The 22,137-nt window shown below is 35.0% G+C and overlaps 1 protein-coding gene and 1 pseudogene across 2 annotated transcripts; one reads left to right on the top strand and one right to left on the bottom strand.

The window, feature by feature from the left end:
- Positions 1–1,235: 1,235 nt before the first annotated feature.
- On the bottom strand, positions 1,236–6,707 carry PABPC4L (poly(A) binding protein cytoplasmic 4 like). Of its 2 annotated transcripts, none has more exons than XM_030815199.1 (2): positions 6,581–6,707; positions 1,236–6,165 (listed from the first exon to the last, which is right to left on the bottom strand). In XM_030815199.1, the coding sequence occupies exon 2, from the start codon at positions 6,111–6,113 to the stop codon at positions 4,827–4,829; it is 1,287 nt and encodes a 428-aa protein (XP_030671059.1). In that variant the 5' UTR covers positions 6,114–6,165; positions 6,581–6,707; the 3' UTR covers positions 1,236–4,826. The 2 variants fall into 2 exon arrangements, with proteins under 2 accessions (XP_030671059.1, XP_003264711.2); XM_003264663.2 differs by having other exon boundaries at positions 6,636–6,707.
- LOC100590180 overlaps positions 6,390–22,137 on the top strand; it is a 123,150-nt pseudogene continuing 107,402 nt past the window's right edge.

Here is a 22,137-nt window from a genome sequence, read left to right as displayed (position 1 = left end):
GTGGTGAATACTACTAGGCTTCTAATGCTTCCTATGGTAATTCAGTAAAATAATAATGCGTCAAAACAATTTAGTTATAATTCTAAGATTTGCCTTGCATTCAAATTGAGGCATGTCTTTGATTAACAAAGATTTACTGGAACCACTATTATAAAGGCTTACTTTAACTTCAAGGAATTAATATTGGCTGCTACTAGCACATGTACAAAGATGAAGTTAAATGTAAATCAATATTGTGATGCCCTACAATACCATTAGACATCGCTTCCTGAAATAAGAAAATTCCACTGGAGATACTGATTGTAAAAACAAACAAAAAATGAATTATGACTGATATTCACTGAATGCAAAAAAAACAATAATTGTATCTGCCACTTCAGTGATATTGCCTTCACAACTCAAATGTGCTATGTTTGGCAAAACTTCAAAATAAGGATTTTTAAAATATCTAAGGTGATGTAAATATAAATGGGTTAACAAAATCTGATGGAATATCATTGTACAAATTATGAATCTCTCTCAGAAGTTAAGGTGTTTTCTCTACTACAGTTAAGAACGCCACTAAGAAGACAAATTTCCTTCTCATTTGGATTCAGTTGTTTCATTCAGGGCAACTACAATTTAGTTCAGAGCATTCTGTGAACTCTAAAATATGACAAGACCACGAGACAAAACCAATACTGAATTATAAATATTTCCTCTGGGCAAACCTGCAAAATAATCTGACTTTAACAAATTCAGATCCAACTGTATGTGTAACTCAGATTTGAGTACACATGCACTTGGGAGATATATATATATGTAAAAGTATCATAAGGGTATTTAATTTGTTCTACTTTTGAAAGTGTAGATTTTTTAAAATTATGTTTTTCCTCTATTGTTTTATTATATCTATCTTTTAAATTATATTATGGGACATATTTCCAAATGTACTATGAGTAAGCCAATTCTAAGCACTTGACAGGTTAGTTGAATTTAACAATAAATTCAGAAATGTCTTTAAAATAGTTAATTATTCCTCATTAAAACTTGTTAGTGTTTTGTTTTCAATTGTGAGCTCATAATTATGAGTAACTTAAAAAAGAAATACTAGTTCATAAAGAAATTGTCCTTGAAAACCTGAAATACAAGTATTTCACTAAAAACACAGGTAATTTTCAGTTCATTCTTAAGATAACTGATCTTTGGAAAATCAGAAATACTTTATAATAAATAAAAATCATTTTCAAACATACTTTCACCTTTGAAATATTAGATTTTATTTGACATTTTCTCAGTGGATCTATAACAATATTGAGAACATGAAAATGACAATATTAAGTCACTTTAAAATTTTTATTTTTACCAACTATAAATTCCTATTTGAAATTTAAAAGATAAAATGTTAAAAGAATACATTTATTGAAATGGCTGTACATGTAAGCAGGCAACTACACAGCAGACGTGGCAATGTGTGTGGAGAGAAGGGTGAAAGTAGAAACAGTGGCTCAAGGCATATCTATGTACATTAGCTTTTACTGGAATGCTTATCAGAAAAGTTAAGATTCTACTTATTTATTAAGGCACTTGGGCACAAAAGATTTAATACTCTTTAATGAATGAATCTCTGTTTTCAACTAAGATAACTTGCTATTATCATGCACCAAAAAAAATTAGAATGAACAAAATTTAAATAAATTAAATCCATAGGATTGTATATTTTTGTAAACTGACTTAGTTATGTTTTTTTTTTTTACAGCAAATGCTGGAAATAAGCAATTTTTACTAAGAAGGCAGATTACTGTGTAATTAAGCCATAGCTTAATTACATCTAGACATCTGATGTTATGTCCTATTAACTCCTTACAGACATGAAAGAACTCTGTTTCCTGATATTATCTTGAAAATATATGTAAGCATTATCAAATATTGTTCAAATATTTGAACAGTTTTACAGATTAGCTTTCCTAAATTAAGATGTAGACTAGATTATCCAGAATAAGATGTCAAGGCCAGGCACACTTAATACACTTTCCAGTCTTGTTGTCTGGTAAACCTTTTTAACAACTTTCTGCTTCTGATATATGTTTTGGTAAATACTTACCTAGTATAAGAATCTATGTGAAACTCATGCCAACTCTAATTCATTGGCTGTCTGAATCAAGTATTTACCAAAACATGTGTTATTAAAAATGGAAAAGCACATTTTTAAAAGATTTACTATAGATTTTATATGACACTTTTTATGAACCAAACTTTTAGTTAGAAGCGTTGAGAATACGAAATTCTGAAAGTCATAAATACAATACAGATAAATTATGTGGGTGTATATATATTTGTGTGAATATATGTATTTAAAGTGTTCAAAATATTTTGAAGCATGACATCAAAGCCAATTAAGTAAAACACTGAAACTTTGCAGCTTAACATTCAATTTTGGAATAACCTTCAAAACTATAAAGAAAGTGAAATATCAGGGGGAAAAATCTAAAATGTTGTCATAATATGCAAAGAAATCTAAAAATCCATGTAAATAGAAAACACCCAAACAAGAAAATAAATTATGTTCATGAGACATTAACGAGTAAGTATGAAAATACAAATGGTTAGTGAGTACACAAATGCTGTTTAACTTTTGTAATTTACAAAAGTGAAATAAAGCAATGATGAAATGGTTTGTTTTACATATAATGCTGAATTGACAAACAGCTTAAAAAAAACCCTTGTTTCTTGGAGCATATGGAAATAGGCATTCTCCTACAATGACAATGGAAATGTAAGTGCCACAAGTATTCTGGACAGCACTTAAGCAATATTTATCAAAATTACTTTTTAAAATTGATTCTTTTTTAACCATTAATTACACTTCTAAACATTTTCTTAAGAAAATACATATATTTGTATATATAAGTTTGCAAGGATGTTAATCTCCAAGTTATTTATGACAGAGGAAGAAAGAAAAAAGGAAGAAATTATCTAGCAACATTTAAGTTTATCAATAAGAGATTAGTTATATTTTGGTACAGTCATTGAACAAAACATAAAAGTCACTCCGATTATAAGACAAATAATTATTGTGAGCATAAAAGTTGACCATAGCATATCATTTAATTAAGAAAGCAATTGCAAACAACATTTGTAATATTATCCTATTTCTCTTAAATTACCTAGGTGTATATATGTAGAGAGAGAAAAAAATAGAAAAATATGTAACAAATTATAATAGGGAATTGGTTTGCATAATACAATTATATGCAAATTCTTTTAATTTTTTCATTGTCCATAATTTTTTATGGACTAAAAGATTTTTATTTTAGAAAATGTGCAAAGAATATGCACATAATTTCTATAAAAATAAAAGGCAACAAATTTTTCTCATTCATAAGCTGATGTATTGCCAAAAAATATTTTACTATTTCTTTTATATTAGTAATATATGAAATAGAGGATGTGAATAATAGTTACAAGAAACAACTAAGCCAAGTAAAAATATGAAAACAGTAAAAACAAAATCACTTGCTTGCTAGATACCTTTGGTATGAATCAGAATTTGTAAAGCAATTATTTAAATGTAATTAAATAACTCTTGCCTCGATTTCCAAATGGATTTGAAGCAGCATACATTAAAAGTCAACATAAAAAAATCCTTTAGAAAGTATTTTAAAAATCTGAGAAATATAGATGAAAGGCAGGAGAGAAAGGAAAATAGGGGAATGGTTTTCTAAACTAAAAATTATGCTAGAAAACAGAATAAGTGATGTAACTTCAATTCATCAGAAAATCAATCAGTGAGTTTCTGATCAATGAAGGCTAAAAGTGAAACTTAATGGGTTCCATAGCTGCCACAGTCTAATAAAAGGAGATGTGAGTACATAAAAATAGAGGAACTTACTTTTCTGAACCCTAAGAGAATATCACTACACAAAACAATATAAAAGAGATTTTAAAAGTTTTTAAACAGAATTTCTATAATCTGTATATGTGATTTTCATAATATTAGCATCTGGTAAAAATTTAAGGTAAAATATTAAGCCATATAAGTATGAAGAGATTTAAGACCAGGCCAACTTTGGATCACCTGAGTTGATAACAGATTTATAACTTAAGGAATGTAGAAGTTAAGGTTTTACAGTGCAAGTTACAATTTAGATTAACTAGTAAGTACCTGAATTATAGTCAACTAATGGAAAGAACAAAACACATAAAGCCAGTTTTTAGGCAACATTAAAAACCTCCATCATCTTAATTTAAACCATCCAAAAAACAAGCATGTCAAGATATAAATTTAAAAGAAATTCAACTATATCTGAGTACTTTAAGCATTAATTCAAAATGAAATTAGATCTTTAAATTCGTACTATAAATTTCTAAAAGTTTGATTTCTCAAAACTTGGATGAAAAATTAGAAAATTTCTGTTGGTAAAAATACTTTGGAATCTTTAGGTGTAAGAACTATTTTGAGCATATTTTCATAGAAGAAATTAAAGCTAGCAATATTACTAAAATAATAAAATATGCAATAAATTCAAATAATTTCCTCATTTCATTTGGTTCAAATGTAATAAAAATATATCTATTTATACTTATTGCTATGAACACATCAAAATAAGAAAAATGTGCAATATTAAAATTAGAAAATGTGCCTCTGTAAAATGAACTAAGCTCCATTTATTTTTCCACAAAGGAAAAAAAAAATTGCTTTGTATAAAAAACGTTTTATCATAAAGTTTACTAAACTAAGCACCCATCATGTGGAATATGAAATTTATTGAGGTCAGTTCAGGCAGAGATCACTATCATTCCCCCACCTGCTGCAGATACTAGCTGGGAAGGTACGTTTTTCTTTCCTAGTGTCTCTGGGCCAAAGCAATGCTAAGAGGTTTGGAGCCCAAGATGCGGCCATTCATCTCAGTCATTGCTTTAGTAGCATCCTCAGGAGAGGAGAAGCAGATCAAGCCAAACCCTTTGCTCTGCCCCTCTTCCTGCATTACCTTAACTCTGCTAATTGATCCAAATGAAGAAAATTCGTTTCGTAGTTTTTCATCATCAATGGTGTCATCAAGGTTCTTAATATAGAGCTTTACCCCCTGGTACCCACGAATTCGTTCCCTTTTCAGCTGCTCAAACATTTGCTTTAACTCAGCCTGTCGCTCTACTTTCTTTTGCGCCCGGCCTACGAAAATCAGCTGCCCATTTATGTCCCTTCCATTCATTTCTTCAACAGCTTTCTTGGCAGCCTCATGGCTATCAAAACTCACAAAGCCAAAGCCTTTGGATTTCCCACTGGAATCTGTCATCACCTTAACACTCAGAGTTTTGCCATATTTGCTGAAAACGTCCTTCAGTCTCTCATCATCCATGTCACCTCCAAAGTTTTTGATGTAAATATTGGTGAATTCACTGGCTTTGCTTCTGAGTTCAGCTTCACGATCTTTTCGGTTTTTGAATCTGCCAACAAACACCTTGCAGCCCTTGAGTAGTTTTCCATTCATCTCCTCAATGGCCCTGTCTGCAGCACTCTGATTCTGAAAGTGCACAAATGCATAGCCCTTGGAGCCTTGATCATCACTCATCACCTTGGAGGAAAGGATCTTTCCAAAAGCTGAAAAATGTTCATAAAGGGTTTTGTTATCGATAGATTTGTCCAGATTCTTGATGAACACGTTCCCAATTCCAGATCTCCTCAAGTAGGCATCGCGCTGAGACCACATGAGACGGATGGATTTGCCTTTTATCATGTCAAAGTTCATTGTGTCCAGCGCCTTCTGGGCATCAGCCAGCTGCAAGAAGTTCACGTAGGCATAGCCCAGAGAGCGGCGGGTGACCTGGTCCCTGCAAATGCGGATGGACAGCACAGGGCCCACAGTGCTAAACTTCCTGAACAGCAGGTCTTCGGTGACATCTGCATGTAAGTCACCCACATACAGGGAGGCCATGCGGTACTTGGCTGCTACATTCATCTCCTTGTCCTTGCCACTGTGAGTCTGTCCCCTGGAGCTCTTTGAGCAATCCCTGTGGGGGAATACTAGGCCACAGCTTTGGCCCGGCTCAAGTGTGGAGGGCTCGGGATCACCACACAAAGGCCAAGCAATGGAGTTCAGACACGGCTCCCCCGGCTCAGGCAACACCCTCATCCAAAAGTCCCCACAGCCACCAATCTGGCCCTCCTAGGACGCGGCAATAGAACTGTGAAATCGCAAAGAGAGATTATTAGGACAAGACGTTCCTTCCCCTCAGATTTGTGAGAAAACTTCAAGTGGCGGGCTGGCCCTCCATCTGAGCATTCTCCACAGAGGCCCTGGTCGCTGTTTTCTGAATAAAAATAGGCCTCGCTCAGGAGTGGTTTAAAGTTACAGCCGCTCAGGGAAGAACTCCACAAGGGGAGGCGTCAGAGGCCCCAGCCGTGGAATATGGGCTGCGAAGTTCTGCCCGGCAGAGACCCGAACCTGCCAGGTACCGGGTTCTGCAGGCGCCGCCGCCGAGGCGCTGCCAGGAGCGACGCGGGCCAAGGGCGTCCTGAAGACCTGGGGGGCCCCTCCGACCTCCCGACCCGCGCTGCGCCGGGAGAAAGGAGGCGTGGGGGAAGGGGAGGCTGACAGACCGACGGACTGACGGACGCGGCGAAGCGGGCGGCCAGGCGGGGGCTGGGGGCTCACCGGCGGTCGTCTGCGGGCGGGCGGGAAGCCCAGAACTCGCGCGCTGAACTTCCCGCGCACTCGCTGCCAAGTGGGATGTTTTCTTTTTAATATTTTTTTTAAGAACGTTTTTCTTCCCCCCGCCCCTATTACACGTTTCCCACCCTCCTCAGATAGCTAAGCTGAGAAGCAGGAGGCGGTGACTGGGGTGGAGAAAGGCAGCCGAGGGGAGTGGCCCCAATAAACCACCCGCCCGCAGGGCTTTGCCTGGCTCTGAGTGAAGGAGCCTTTCCAAATGTGGATCAGGGCCTGTCACTTCCTGGCTTCAAACCCTCCAGTGGCTTCCTTTGACTTTTGGATAAGGTCCAACATCCGCACCTTGTTCTATAAAGTTCTGCAGGATTCCTGAAATGTTCCAGCCTCAACTGCTGCTTAGTTCCCCTTAGAAAACTCCAAGACACACTAGCCTTTTTCAGAGCCAACTTTATAAAAATGTGTTCTTCGGAAATGAGTTAAAATGCTCTTTCCAAATAGATGTTTTTTCTAAACCCCTCTGGCAATTTAGGTTTCCCTCTTAGAAACTCTAACACTACCCTGTACTTGCCTGGCTTTTGTGAAATTACAAAATATTGCATATTTCGTAACAATAGAAGCCATGTGCACTTTATTCTCAGGGACTTGCAGACAAGGGATGTGCAGTATTTATTGAACAAATCTTAGCCTCAGGTTAGTTTTCACAACTAGTTAAATGGAGGCAGTGGCTCTTACCTTAGAGAGTATTTTATGTGTGAAATGAGTTAATAGATTTGGAAATGGATAACACAATATCAGATACATAAGTGGTTTCCAGTAACATTGATTTCATTTTCTTTAGCATTAAATAAAATTCCTTAGTATCATTCTAATGAATCTTTAAAATTTGAATCATAATGCATCTTAGGGAGTCAATAAGTTACTGTCACGGTAGCATGACCTTGATTCTCCAAGAGTGCCAGAACCTATGAAATTAACCTGTGGTCTTAGTTGTACTTATTTACAGAAACAAAAGCCAGGCCGGATGCCAGTAGCCACAGACAAGCCACGAGATAAAAACTCAGCTTGGCAGTGCTACTCAGACAGACCTGAATCCTCACTTCCTTATCATATTAAACTCTCTGCCCAGTGGGGAGAGATGCCCTTTGCTAGGCTTATATAGTAAGTGCCCAGTGCAAAAGAAAGAACAAGACTGCACATATTCTAGTTTTCTCTGGAAAGTCCCACCTCTTTCCAGGAATTTGCATCCTTAGTCTCCACCTCCATGCTCTAAGAGACCTTAAAAATCCCCCTTCTCCACACACCTGGGGAGAAGGTGAATGGGAAGCTCACCTTCTCTACTCTTTGAACAACAAATAAAGTTTCTGCTCTGCTTAACAGAACCTCCTGTCTTTCTACTGGCTCAATGGCAACAGGCAGGTAAAGGACCCATTGGGGTAAAACAACCCCTCTTCAGGGCAGAACATTACCTGAAAATCTGAATTGGGTGGATCAGTTAATGTAAGGCAAATTTAATACTTTTTCAACTTTACCGGACATAGGAAAAAACTAGTGATCTTGTTGAAAAAGCAGATTCTGATTCAGTAGCTTGAGGTGGACCTCAGATTCAACTTTTCAAACAAGTTCCTGAGTGGTGCAAATTCTTCTGGTCTCTGAACCACACTGAGTAGCAAGACTAAATGAATCCTCATTTAGAGGGATCTTTTCTAATGTAAGAACTGGAAAACTAAAAATATGTGTTTAACTTGCAGAAGATAATAACACTCCAGCAAAATTCATTCTTAGAAATGCATTAAGTAAAACTGGAGCATGATTTTCACTATAAAATCCAAATTGATTGTAATCTATCTAAAATTTCCTATGTGGGAGATGAGAAGATGCCACTCCAAAATACGAGAGATTACTGAGCTAAAGATAATTAAGAAGAAGCAGATGCAGGAAAGCTCACTGCCCTCCATCTGCTTGCCTAAAAGCACGATAGAGTTATAATGAAAAATGTTACCTTGCCCTCCCCAAACCCACTCGCAAATGTTAGCCATTGAAGACAGCTTTGGACCCTATCAGCCTGGAGAAGGTACGAGAGGAATCTATATTAACAAATTTTAACAAGATAACTAGCATTTATCTATCATTGATTCACCTTCCCCCAAGTTGCTGCCCATAACAACTTAAAGTCCTTTTTTGTTTGTTTTACCACTTCTCTAAGAATTTACTTAGAAGAAGGTGCTATATAATCTGAAATTCACCAAAGAGGTGAGTCACCTCTTTGAGAACTACTCATTATATATTTTGTATATACATGAGAATATATATAAAATATACATACTCATGTATATATAAAAGATTTTATATATACATACTTATGTATATATACTCTCATGTATATATAAAATATTTTATATATACGTGAATATTTTACATATACATAAGAGTATAAAATATACATGTTAAATTATACATGAACTTGTTTGTTTTTCTCTTGTTTTTGTTTTTTTGTTTTGTTTTGTTTCTGTTTGTAATTTTTTTAGGCAGGGTCTCACTCTGTTAGCCAAGCTGGAGTGCAGTGGTGCAAACAGGGCTCTCTGCACCTTGGACTTCATGGGCTCAAGCAATCCCTCCACCTCAGCCTCTCTAATAGTTGGAACAACAGACGCATGCCACCATGCCAAGCTATTTATTTATTTATTTATTTATTTATTTATTTATTTATGTTTTATTGTAGAGACAGGGTCTTGCCTGTTGACCAGGACTATCTCCAGGTCCTGGGCTCAAGTGATCCTCCTGCCTTAGCCTCTCAGAATGCTAGGATTAGAGGCATAAGTCACTGTGCCTGACTGTTTGTAAAATTTATTTCAATATGTGTTTTTCTATAGCATCATTTGTTCAAATAAATAAATACAGTAATCTTTTCTTTCAGCCTATCTTGTACACTGCAATTTTAAAAAGGAAAAGAGATCACCAACATAGCTGTAGATACCATTAATGGATTTGGGCAGTACTCCAGTACATACTTTAAGAATTTAGATGTTATTTGGTGTTGTTTAACATAAATAAAACAGTGATTACTACGTTCAATATTATCAGGAGTTTTTTGTTTTTGTTTTCGTTTTTTAAGAAAGCTCCTAAGTGTGTAGTCCCTGAGAATTTAGTCTTAAGATTTTTAATTTCTAAAAAATATAGTTTAGATCTCATCAGTTCTTTGTGTTGTTTGAATACAGCAGTACTTCAGCTATAACGAGATACCAAAATATTTCAAGAACTTGTGGGTTTTTCATTTTACCTTAGTGTGATCTTCACTCGACATTTTGTGAAAAATGAGAAGAATTTCCAAATTTAGAATTTAGTCCTACATTCTCTAATCAACTTACATGCAACTGGTACAAACCTCAGTTGGTTAAATGACTAATTATTATACACCTTCCTATTTGTTCTAATTATAGTGTTTTTATTTTTATATTTTAACAAATACAGCATTTTTTAAGTTACTATGATTCTTCCTTCTCTTTAATTCACTAAATCTCCTCTTTTTGTCAGTTGTGTTCAGTGAATAATTTCTTCACTTGGGGTGTCCTTTACATTTGCCCTTTCTTTCCCTTCCCTTTGCTACTGCCTTTGCTTCATTTCCTTGTATGTTACTGCATGAGTCTTATTCATTCACCTTCTTTGATTCGGGCTGTCTGTATATCAGTCCATGTTGCATTTTGTTACTGGAATCATTTTACTAATCTCTCTTTCATAACATTTTAGTAAAAAATAGCAAATTACACCAAAGACCTTGCAAGATCAATACCATTGTAACTACATATATTTTCTCTTGTCAAGCTACTCCCTCACTTGTTTTATATGTACATGCAGTTAATTCTTTTAAAAATAGAAAGGAATGCAATATATTTGAAGAGATTATCTGTATTCTCTTGTTTATTACAGTACTATTCACAACAGCCAAGATTTATGGAATCAACTGAATTGTCCACCAGTGGATGAATGAATAAATAAAATGTGTGTGTGTGTGTATGTGTATATATATACGCATATGTATGTATATATACACAATGGAATATTATTCAACCATAAAAAAGATTGAAATCCTGTCATTTGCAGCAACATGGTTGGAACTGGAAGTCATTATGTTAATTGAAATGGGCCAGGGACAGAGAGATAAATATTACATGTTCTAACTCATATGTGAGAGCTAAAAAATTGAATCTTGTGAAAATAGAGAGTAGATTGCCTAATCTTGAAAAAAAAATTGTAATTTTCCCTACCTTATGTTATTTAGTTCAATTGCCCTCCAATGTACAAGTTTGTTGTGTGGGTGGCTCACAGAATTAGGAGAGGATGAGATTGCTGTTTTGCTTAAATGGCAGGAAAACCGTCAGTATTTCTACTCGCTGATATTGACAGCGATGGAGGTTATTGCTTACTTTGGTATTTATCATGAAGATATTAATAAGTAGCTATTTGGGGTATGGAAATGCATTTTAAAATAAAAATCTGTCATACTAATTAGGTAAAATTAGTTTCTGAAGTCTTGAATCATTGTTCTGATGTAGTCAACTATTAATAAAATTTTTCTTATTTGTGTTCAAAATGGTCTTTATTGCCTTAATACATAGTAATTAAATAAAATTTGCTTTTGTTGTATTATGAAACTACCATGTTCAATTTACTACAAAGCATAATGTTGTATCTTTCAGATTATTTGGTTCAATTTTTTTTGACAATAATCTCTTTCCAGTTGTTATTTGTTATTGTTGTTGTTGCTTGTGTTTTTTGTTTTGTTTTTCTTACCCAAATGTAGTGTTAATTTCTTGAGAATGAGGAATATGATTTACATTTCAGAGTTACCTTTCTCTATATGGCACATATGGAAATTTTTCAATAAATAATGCTTGATTGCTGGTAGATCTTGATGAAAGGTAAATGTCCCCCAAGGCTGAAATAGATGGTGTCAATCATCACATATCACCCGATATACAGCTTTGAGAAGAATAAAAACATTGGAAATTCATTTACTTGAATCCCAAGCTGTTATCACACCAGTAGAAACTGATGTGAAAACTTACTTTATGATAAAAGGTTGCTTTGTTTATGTACATCCCCTGATCCTCCTCTGTCCCCCACCACAACCTCAGTCATTTCAATGAGAAAGATAATTAGAGATAGGGCCAAGGCTCCTAAGAGAAATAACATCATTCAGACCTATTTAAGAGAAAGATAAATAACATTATTCAGACCTATGTAAGCATACTGAGGTATTATATTTCAGGAAATAGCGTCAAATTTCAGTGGTTTTATTAGATACTGATGCCCAAGTTATAATACTGCCTGGTTCCCTGGCAGGTGAGAGTGCCCAAATCCAGCTGATGGGGTTTAGACATTGTTCACAGTAGGGAAAGAAGCTAAATGGACCTTGTGGGCTGCTCCATTGGACCAATTTAATGTACCATTTTTACTTATCTTACAACTGATTTATAACCAATTTCACAACAAAATTTATAATAGGAATTTATATGTTAGATGCTTATACATTTCTACAAATTGGCAGATTCTAGGGCACTGAACTGTGGAAATAAATTGCTATCCCTTATAGAAACATCTTGGTCCTTCACGTAGATGTCATGTTAAGGGTCATTCACTCATAAGATAGTAATTGAGCTGGAGATTGACCTTACACCACTCAGATTGCTACCATTGCTAACTGTGTCCATCAATATATCACACATTTTCTGAATTGCTTTTGAAGCAAGGAAGGCTACATGGCATTGAGTTCTGATGACTCCTGGAAAGCTCTAGTGGGATAACACTTCTTGAGGCTATCAGGGCTGTCCCACCATCATTGATCCATTTTTAGGTTGCAGTGTTACGGTTTAAATTCTATCAGCCCACTGCAGCTACACTATTGTGGCCTTTGGAATGAAAGTCTTACATTTTTCGTTTTTAGAACCAGAAATATTTACAGTCTGACAATGGAATATCTTCTATCATGAAACCCACTCTACAACACCTTGATAATCAAGATAGACTTCAATAGACTTTCCTTATGCCAAACTATCTGTAGAAATCAGGTTGTGCTGAGAATTGGAATGTCCTTCTTAAAAAAATCAATTCAAAAGGATTTTGAGCTCTCAGTCCCCAGCTTTTAGCAAGAGAGTTCAGTGGCTATCCCCAGAAAGTGGCTACTTCCTGGGTAATCATCAGGACAAAAAGAGTGCATTACATAGATCTATTATGAACAGTTGGCATTCTACCCTGTTCATTCTTGATCATGATACCTTTTCTTTTCCCTAATGTCATCACCATGCTGGACTGGCTGGTGTGCTCTCCAAGGAATAGACTGGCCAATACAGACTCAAAGGATTTAAATTCTATTGTAATTCAACCACCTGGATGCTCTTCTTAGATTGGCATATTCCTGTGTCATAACAATAAAGACCGTTTGTTCAATATATTACTCCCAAAGTCCCTGTATTGTTGTCCACGCCAACCAAAATAGCAGACATACGGATGTAGTTTTTGTCTCTTATGTCCCTGGCCCTTATGGATTAAAGTTGTGGGTTCAAGTAGAGTATGACTGGGGAAAGGTGAATTTTTAGCTCCAGAATTGATACATAGCAATTCTATAGCAAAGGAAAGAGAAGAACAAACTCAGTACCCGGGAAATATCTCAGAATTCAGAAATTATGGTGAAGAAAGGAAGATCAATGATAATTGTCTTTCAGAATCACCCTGAAGAGTTGCTCATGATGAAAAAACTCCTTGGTGTGCCTCTCCCAAACTTTGGAAAGTGCTTTCAGTTTAAATGACAGCAGAGTCTTTCATCCTTTACCACATGGAAATATGACCATGATTTGAATGCTGCTTTCCTAAAATTCACTGTGAAGTCAACTGGAAAACAGCAGAGGATGCCCTCAGTTCCTGCATATCCCATGCAAAATAACTGTCAGCACCTTGGGATGTTTCTCGCACTCCACTTTCCACAGATATTATTCAGTTATTCCATATAGTAGATGAATGCCACCTTGCTGTTGGCACAGACAAAATACTGTAAGTTGTACTGACATGTCAGGCAATCCCTCAAGAAACATTCTATTTGAACTGAATTGGGAATTCTAAAATGTGCCAGCTAGCTGGGAGGACACTTCATAGGCACTATCAACCTGTGACCCTCATAATATAAGTCCCATGTGGGGCACAAAATTTGTAATTATACTTTTCTCTATGGATACTATGTAGATCTATGAAATTGCACTTCTGCTTACAAGCCAGGCATTAACTTGACTACCCTCTGAAGACATGGTAACTTGCCCTTTATGAATGACCATAAAATATCTTCAAGTATTTAACAGAATTACATCAGTATAATATGTAGCTTTCAAATAACTATGGAGAGTTCCCTGAAATGAGGCAACCCTTTGGTGATTTTTCCAGAGGTAAGTGACTTATTTATGTGAAACCTGTATACAATTATCCCTATAATGGAAGTCATACAATTTGAAATGTTAATATGAAATTTGCTCCTGATTTTGTCTGAAGTAACTAGTAACACTATTTTGGCCCTGAAAGATATTCAGGCCTCACTTCACTGTCCAAAGTTGTTATGGAAGAAATAATTACTCTACACTTTGTGCCTGAAAACCAAGACACTTTCTGTGCAATCTCACATATATTCTATTGCACTTGGATTAGTGCCTCAAGCCAGGTGGAAAGGTTAATATGGGAAAAAATAAAAATAAAAATAAATTCATTCTTCATCTCAGGTAGACCCTGATGCTTTAAAGGAGTTGTTGAGTTGGTTGGGTCTAGAACCCTGGTATACAAGGTTGAAAGTGATACCACAGGTTTACTTCATCCTGTTACTTGAAGTCCTGTTGATAGTAGCCTTTCTACCAACAATAAATATGGGACAAATTGAGCAGCCTCAATTTTCTTCCTGCTTCTGTTGCTTAGAATGGCCAACAGAGTGGTGTACTCATAAGAAAATTTGCCAAAATGCAAGATAATGTAGAAATAAGAGGTGGATATTAATAGGGAACAATTCTCCATGGTTCTTTTGTGTCTGTGTATGATTTACGAGCAGAATCACTGACTTTCTTTTTTTTTTTCAGATTGTCTTTTCTAAGATGGTTTCATGGTACACAGTCTGGAAAGATTGATGGTGTCTCCATCTAAAGAAAGCAAATATTTTTACTATTCCTTATAGAAGATCTGTGTTCCCTAAACTTAGGTTTCCCTCTCAACGCAACCTACTAAATAGACAGGTGTCATCTGGCTGTCTTCACATGGCCTTTTGAAAATTGTGCTTGAGGAACTGACACAAGAAAATGCTTATATTCTGGCTCCCATTGTTGTTGTGAGTGATGAAGTCCTTTGTCTCTGACTCAGAAGTCTCATGTCTCCTGGCAGTATCCATGCTAACTTGGTAGTTTGTAAGTAGGGTAAAAATATCAAAGTCTTCACAGTTCTTGACATTGAACAAATAAATGAATGAATTAAGGATAATCTCTCATGTTTAGAGCAGAAATCTCATGACTTTGAAAGAAGATCACGTTTATTTTACTGGTATTATTTTCTCTTTCTTCTGCATTACTGGTATATCTCCACATCTTCATACTACACTTGGCAGTACTCCTATATCCTCAATTATGGAAGTAGTAATGGACTTAAGATTTTATCAGTAACACAGGAAGCTGCCTGGTGTGCAGCCTATTATCCCTCTTTCTTTTGTAAGTTCCCGATGTCACAAGTTTCACTAGGTTTCTTTAGCTTCCTTTGTTGCTATTGCTCTTAGTAAAATTATCTTTAGTCTGACAGCAAAATTAAAAACAAATTGGATTTAGAGAACATTCTTGGCGTTTTCTACTTCATCAAAAACTTACATCAGAGCAGTCAAATAAGATGTTTAGGTGTCTACAACAATCTAAGAGAAAGACTTGAAAGTCTCCGTAACATTCTTGTTTTATGGTATCTGGAACACTTCATTTCAGTCTCTAAAGCCAAGTATCTGCTAATATGCCCTATAAAAACTCTGGACTTTTGCAATCTGATGACATAAAAGAATGTCTGGCTAGCTTATCCTATCTCCTTCCTAACACTGATAGCAAATGATCCCTTGGGGAATGGGGTACAATCCAGGATTGACTGGAATCCTTCCGTTAGCTCTTTCATTGCCTACATGTCACTTGTTTCTTTTCCCAGGAATGAGACATTGGAATGTCTTTAATGTCTGTAGTCTTAGCATTACTCATCCTGGGCTCCCTCTCCTAATATGTCATGCAGAAACTTTGCTTGATGGCTCATCCTAATAAACTCAAACTAAAAGGTACAGTCTTGGCTGGCTTTCTAGTTAAAATCTAGTTAGAAAATCCTTTTTTAAAATCTACATAACTACAACTGTCCTAGTGCTAAGGTATCTGCTTTTTTAGATTCCTCTTTCCTAAAGAGTCAGGGATCATACTTTCTAAGGCTAAATCTACACCTCATCCTATGCATCATTATTGTAATAGTTTCTAACAACTGTAATAAGATTCAGGGCAATCACTTACTGCATCAGAGTTTAACAATCTCAAAAGAGAGACTCGACAAATACCAGCCTGCTTTTATGTCATACAAAGTCTGCAACTATGTGCAAATCCAGTATATTACCAGAAAAAATGCAGTCTTGTCTATAACCAATGATAATCGCCTTTCAGGAAACACGAGTCGGTCTCAGAAGGAAAGCCAGAAGTTGACTTTCTCGCTGATTTCTCTCTCTTATTCCATATCTATCTCTATTTCTTCAGAATCCCTGGTTTATCCTGTACAACTGTTTGTCAGGGCCAGAAAAACCTGTTGTGCCTGGATCCTGGTATTCCTCCAGGAGGAACACATGTAAAACAAAACAAATTTTTTCATGCTAATGTTGATTTACTCTTAATATTATAATATTTTTTAGACTAACACAATGTTTCTTCATTGTTTAAGACTCCACTCTACCAGGGGTGAGGATGGGAAGAACAAAATCCTAAAGAGATATAGAAGCTGGGCCAACCACACAGTCATTTGGATAATGATTGATAAAGGCCTGAATTAAGGCAGTTGCAATGGGAAATAAAATAATCGGATTGCATATGCGATAATTCAAACTGGTATATAATCTGAAGTTACATTTTGTTTCCTAAGATTACCCTGCTAAAGTTGTAGTATTTAACTAACAAGAGCAACAACCTAATGAACATCATCTATGTCCCAAACACTGTAATATAAAGTATTAAACACAGAGTAAGTACTCATACAGCACTATTAAAACAGTATTATATTGTTATATCAGTTTTACATAGTGATGCCTACTCATTTCTGGCAACAGTGTTCAAGAGGAGATTTTAGTCTAACTGTTATTGATTTGGACATCAGACTCAGAAACTTTAACTTGTCCAAGTAATCAGAATATTTTTAAAAGGTGAGTATTTTAGTCTATGTCTCTCTAATTTCCAAAATCATGCTTTTATACTCATGCTTTTGTTTATACTGCATTCACTTTAAGAATACCTTTGATGGCTCAGTAAACATGTCTTTCTATTTTTTAACAATATCTAAGCTGCTTAAGCAGACATTTTCACAACAAAGCCAATATAAACAGAGTTTCAAGTAATTTTCATAGTTTCTGCCACAATTCTGATTTGTATTCCCACTTGTTGACTCAAGCCAGTTGTCATTTACAATGTCCTGTATTTATTCTTTATACCTTTATTCTCAGCATTTCTCTAATTTATCTTCCTCTTATATCTTGACAACACATCTCTCCCTCTCCTCAGATAGCTAATTAAAAATTTGCAAGACTAAATAATATGATTTCCCAATAGACAGTGTGTCAAGGAGACATTAGAGGCCATGGATGAGGTGTAGGGAAATGCTGGGAAGACCTGCCACTTTGATAGACAGGCATTTTGAGCTAATAAAGTCCTTAGAGATCTCCCTGACCCTTTGGAATGCACATATGGATACAGCTGAAATCCTCTCCAGCTGTTCTGTTCCCAGAAGAGATATGGGCTAACTTTAGATGACCCACAAAAAGCCCTCTACTCAGGAAAATTTCAGAGGAGATGATCCAGAAGGAGAAAGAGTGTGAGGGAAGAAGAATTTAGAACAAATAGGCATGTTCCAGAAATATGATAAATGGACATGAAATATTTTAGAAGAACTTGAGGAAAAAGGTTGTTTCTCTAGTGATGTAAGGCTAATAATGTTTATGAACTTCTCTGGGATTTTTTTTTGCATTTGTGAAAAGGAAATTATGACATCTATATTAATGTAGAATTACCTGATATAATTATGAAAGCCAACAATTACTGAATACTTACTAGGAACCATACTGTCTTATAAGCACATTATATAAATTATCTCATTTAATGTTTTATAAAATAGTATATGGTAAGTTCTATTACTAGCTCCATTTACAGATGCAGGTAGTGAGGTTCAGAGAGTTTGAATAACCTGCCTTAGGTTATATGGATAACCTCGACAGTCTTACTCCAGGGTCAGTTCTCTTCTCAGCATCTTTGGTGAGAAATGTCATAGCAGTTAACCTTTCACTTCAGACACTGCTGATCAGCCATTCGTTTTTATTTCATTTCATTTTATTTTATTTTATTTTATTTTATTTTATTTATTTTTTCTCACAAGGGAATTTATCTCAAGGGAATTCCTTTGTGGGAGGCTAAAGAGTGGACTCCAGGGTCCCACTCTATCACCCAGGCTAAAGCCAGTGCAGTGGCACAATCATGGCTCACTGCTGCCTCACCTAGGCTCAAATGATTCTCCCACCTCAGCCTCCTGAGTAGCTGGGATTACAAGCACATGCCACCACACCTATTTGTTTCTTTTTATTTTTGTAGAGATGAGGTCTCTCTATGTTGTGCAGGTTGGTCTGGAATTCCTGGCTTTAACCGACCCTCCCATCTTGTCCTCCCAAAGTGTTGGGATCGAAGGCGTAAACCATTGCACCTGGCCTGATTGGCCATTCTTAATGGCTATTTCTGGAGAGGTAGGGCAGTGATAATGTCCATTGTGCCCCTGGTTCTTTTACACTTTAACCAGTATTAGCTAACAGGCTCTGACACAGACCCTACCTAGTTTACTTACCTATTTGCCTTCTACCCTCTCTCTGGTTTTTAAACTCTCTTTAATATTCTGACACCCATTATTTGACTGGGGTCTTCTTTCTTACACTGGAGAGCCACTGAATTTTTGCCCTGCTCTTAAGGACACCAGTTTTCCTTCTCTAAGGGCCATCCTCTCTGCCCTTTGCCCATCTAACTCTCTTCAGCTCAACATTCATTGCTCTCTACTTCCTGAGTTTCAATTTTATCTACATTATCCTCATCCCCCTTGCCCACCCCAATAAACAATGCAAACTATAAACATGCAAACAATAATGCAAAAAATAATGCAAATGATAAACAATGCCAGGCCAGACATTCAGGTCCTCTTACAGCACAGGAGAAATGGGTAGTTAGAAGATTTATAGACACAATTTCAGTTGGCAGACATTCTAAGCAGTGACAACTTTTTTTTAATTAAACGAGAGTATTGCTTTTTTTATGTCGTGTGCATTTTAAAATGTCATCAACCACCCTCCATCTCATCTTTCACTGATGTATTTTGTCTTTAAAAGCATTTCAACCTCTTACTTTTCCTCTTGAAAACTGCACTTTATTTTATCTTCCTTTATTGATTATTAGTAGGTACTTTTTGTTTTATTGATACTTTAATCCTTTTATGACCATTAGAGTATTTATTTTAAATTGTTCTTTATTTCTACTCACTTAAACAAACAAACAAACAAAAATATGCATTACCTGATCATTGACTTACCTCACTCATCCTGTATGCCACAGTCTCATTTGTGAAGATGTAAAACCCTTCTAGTAACTCAGCTCAAAGAGAAATTCTTTAATGGTTCCTATCACATTTTTATTTTGCTAACAATCATAAAATTACCTGTCTTTTCTCTGTTTCTGAACTATGTTTTGTATCTTATTTAAGTGCTTTTTGCAATAACAATTCATTTAGCTGTTATGAAGCTCAAAAATTCTACAAAAAAGCGCAATTTTGGAAATCATAGTCTAATTATTGCAATTGATATTTGCCCTTTTTTAGCATTAGTGATGAGATTTCTTTTCTTCTTAGAAATATTATTTAATCGTTATGACTTATTAACTGAGAGTAGAACAAGATAAAAATGGGGCTTATCATAAGAAACAAATTTAGAGGAGCAAGAGATTTTAGCTTGAAAAACAGGAGATTAATGGGTAATCTTACAATTGTCTTGAGAAATAAGTTTCGACTTAATAACTTTGTGTTAAAGGACAGAACTAGTAACTGTTACATGAGGAACATTATAGCATAATTTGAGAAACCACTAAAAATTAGAAGAGTTTAAAAATGAAAATTAGCTGATTTTTTGTAGTAACAAGTTTAAATATTTGAGCCGTATAAACATATAGCAGAAGTATGACAAAGGGAATTCCTCTGTGGGAGGCTAAATAGATAATCTTTGAGATTGATTCCTACTTTATTATTCATGACATATTTTACAATGTTGTAGAGGCATGATATGAAATAATTGGAATCGACCAAAATCTGTGGAAGTTTAAACTGTGTACAGGGATGATTCATTTCTAAGTGATGTTTTGAATAGTTACAGTAGAAAGATATTTTTAAGAATGTTCGGTATGTAATCAGTACATATTGTTTTTTGTTGTTAATTATACCTATTTATCTGTTTATGTCTTTTCAGTAAAGATTAGCTATAGATGCATATTCATAATTTTCCTTAAAATATCTATAAAAACAATAGCATTAATAACTATCATTAAAATTAAAATATGATAGCAAAATTTTATTTCTACTTTTTCTTCATTTTCAGATATACCAGGAAGGAATATGAACATCTATAATTCTCAGAACCTGCATTTAAATATCTTCAGATTACTTGAGTAAATATTCTTGATTTTTGCAAGGACAATTAGTATATTTCTTCTCTCAAGTATAGATTCTGGATTTAGAAGAGCAAAAGTCTTCCAAAATGTATATGCACTTTTTGCATTCATGGATATTTATGTGTTATATAGCTATATGTTTGTGTGTATATTTTTACATTGAACAGGGTAAAAAATAGGAAATATACAACTGTACCTGAATGTCAAATCCCCTGTTATTTGAGGATATGCTATTTAAAGTGATTTTTAACACATATATAAAGTAGATTTAATCAACTCAGGCATGCTTCTAACAATGTTTGGTACTTGTCAATAATTGTATTAAATACTGGAAAATAATGATGCTAGACACAATTCTTACCCACAGGTACATACAGCCTAGTGAAAGGAGGGAAACAGACATAAATACCTAAATAAATAAGTTATAATAAAATATTAATTAATATTTCTTAATTAGTAGTACTTTTCACCCATTCACAGATGGTTTAATATGCTTCCATTTGTATTTGTCTATTGTAATCATCAGTGCTTAATTGAGTAACCTTGGCAAAGCAGATGTCTAAGTAAAATTATTGATTAAATGAACAGCTAAGTTATTCAAGTTGTACCTTTTTTATATTCAGCAAAGCTGATAAAGAGTGTTAGTGAATAAAAATAAATAAATAATGTAGTTTGATCAGTTAATGTGTTGCAAAGTATTGGTAAAAACAGGTTTCTTAAGGAGGACACTTAAATTTGCCTATAAAAATTTTTGTTGTGCAATACTAAATTAGTCCCATAAGCTACAATGTAGTACAGCATTAATTGAAAAGAATTGTGAGCAGTTTATCTTACATAGAGTAAGAAAATGAAAGCTTATCTGTAGCAAAGAAACATGAATGGATTTAACTTACAGTAGCTAACTCTGGCTGAGAAACAAACAAATTCCAAATATTATTCTTCCTATTGCCAAGGAAATCTATTATCCTCCAGCACCTTTCCCCAATCCACTCTGTTGAAATTGTCTTGTTGAAATTGTCTCTTCATAGCCCTCCGATATTTATTTTATAAAAAGATTGAAGATTCCAAACATTGACAGAAACATAAAAAGTTAAAAATAACTTATATGAGGGGTGATGAAATTGTGGCAACAAAAATTTGTGACTTCCCAAGCAATTTAATTAAAAATGTGTTTTGTTTTCCCTGAATGATAAACTGTTAGGTCAAAAAAGCAGGCTTCAAAATGTCCACAGAATAGCAGGGATTGGTGTATTAATTTATTTTCTCTCAATTGCTGACTCTTGTACATTAACTAATTTAACTCTTCAGCTCTTATCAGAAACAAAGAAGTATATTCAAGATTTTGAATATGCTTTGTTGCCAATAGTTAGCTTTTTATGGCGGGAGAAAAAAAAGAAGACATGGTGTTTTGGAGGTTCATTTCAGAAGTTGAAGGCCTTGAAGCCCTAAAAGTTCTTAAAAGTTCTTAGTCTGAAACTCAGCTCAACACTTGTGAGCTATGTAACCATTGG

Source organism: Nomascus leucogenys, chromosome 7b, assembly GCF_006542625.1.
Source record: "Nomascus leucogenys isolate Asia chromosome 7b, Asia_NLE_v1, whole genome shotgun sequence".
In the NCBI taxonomy this organism is placed as follows: Eukaryota; Metazoa; Chordata; class Mammalia; order Primates; family Hylobatidae; genus Nomascus; species Nomascus leucogenys.
This window is presented reverse-complemented; position numbering and strand designations above follow the sequence as displayed.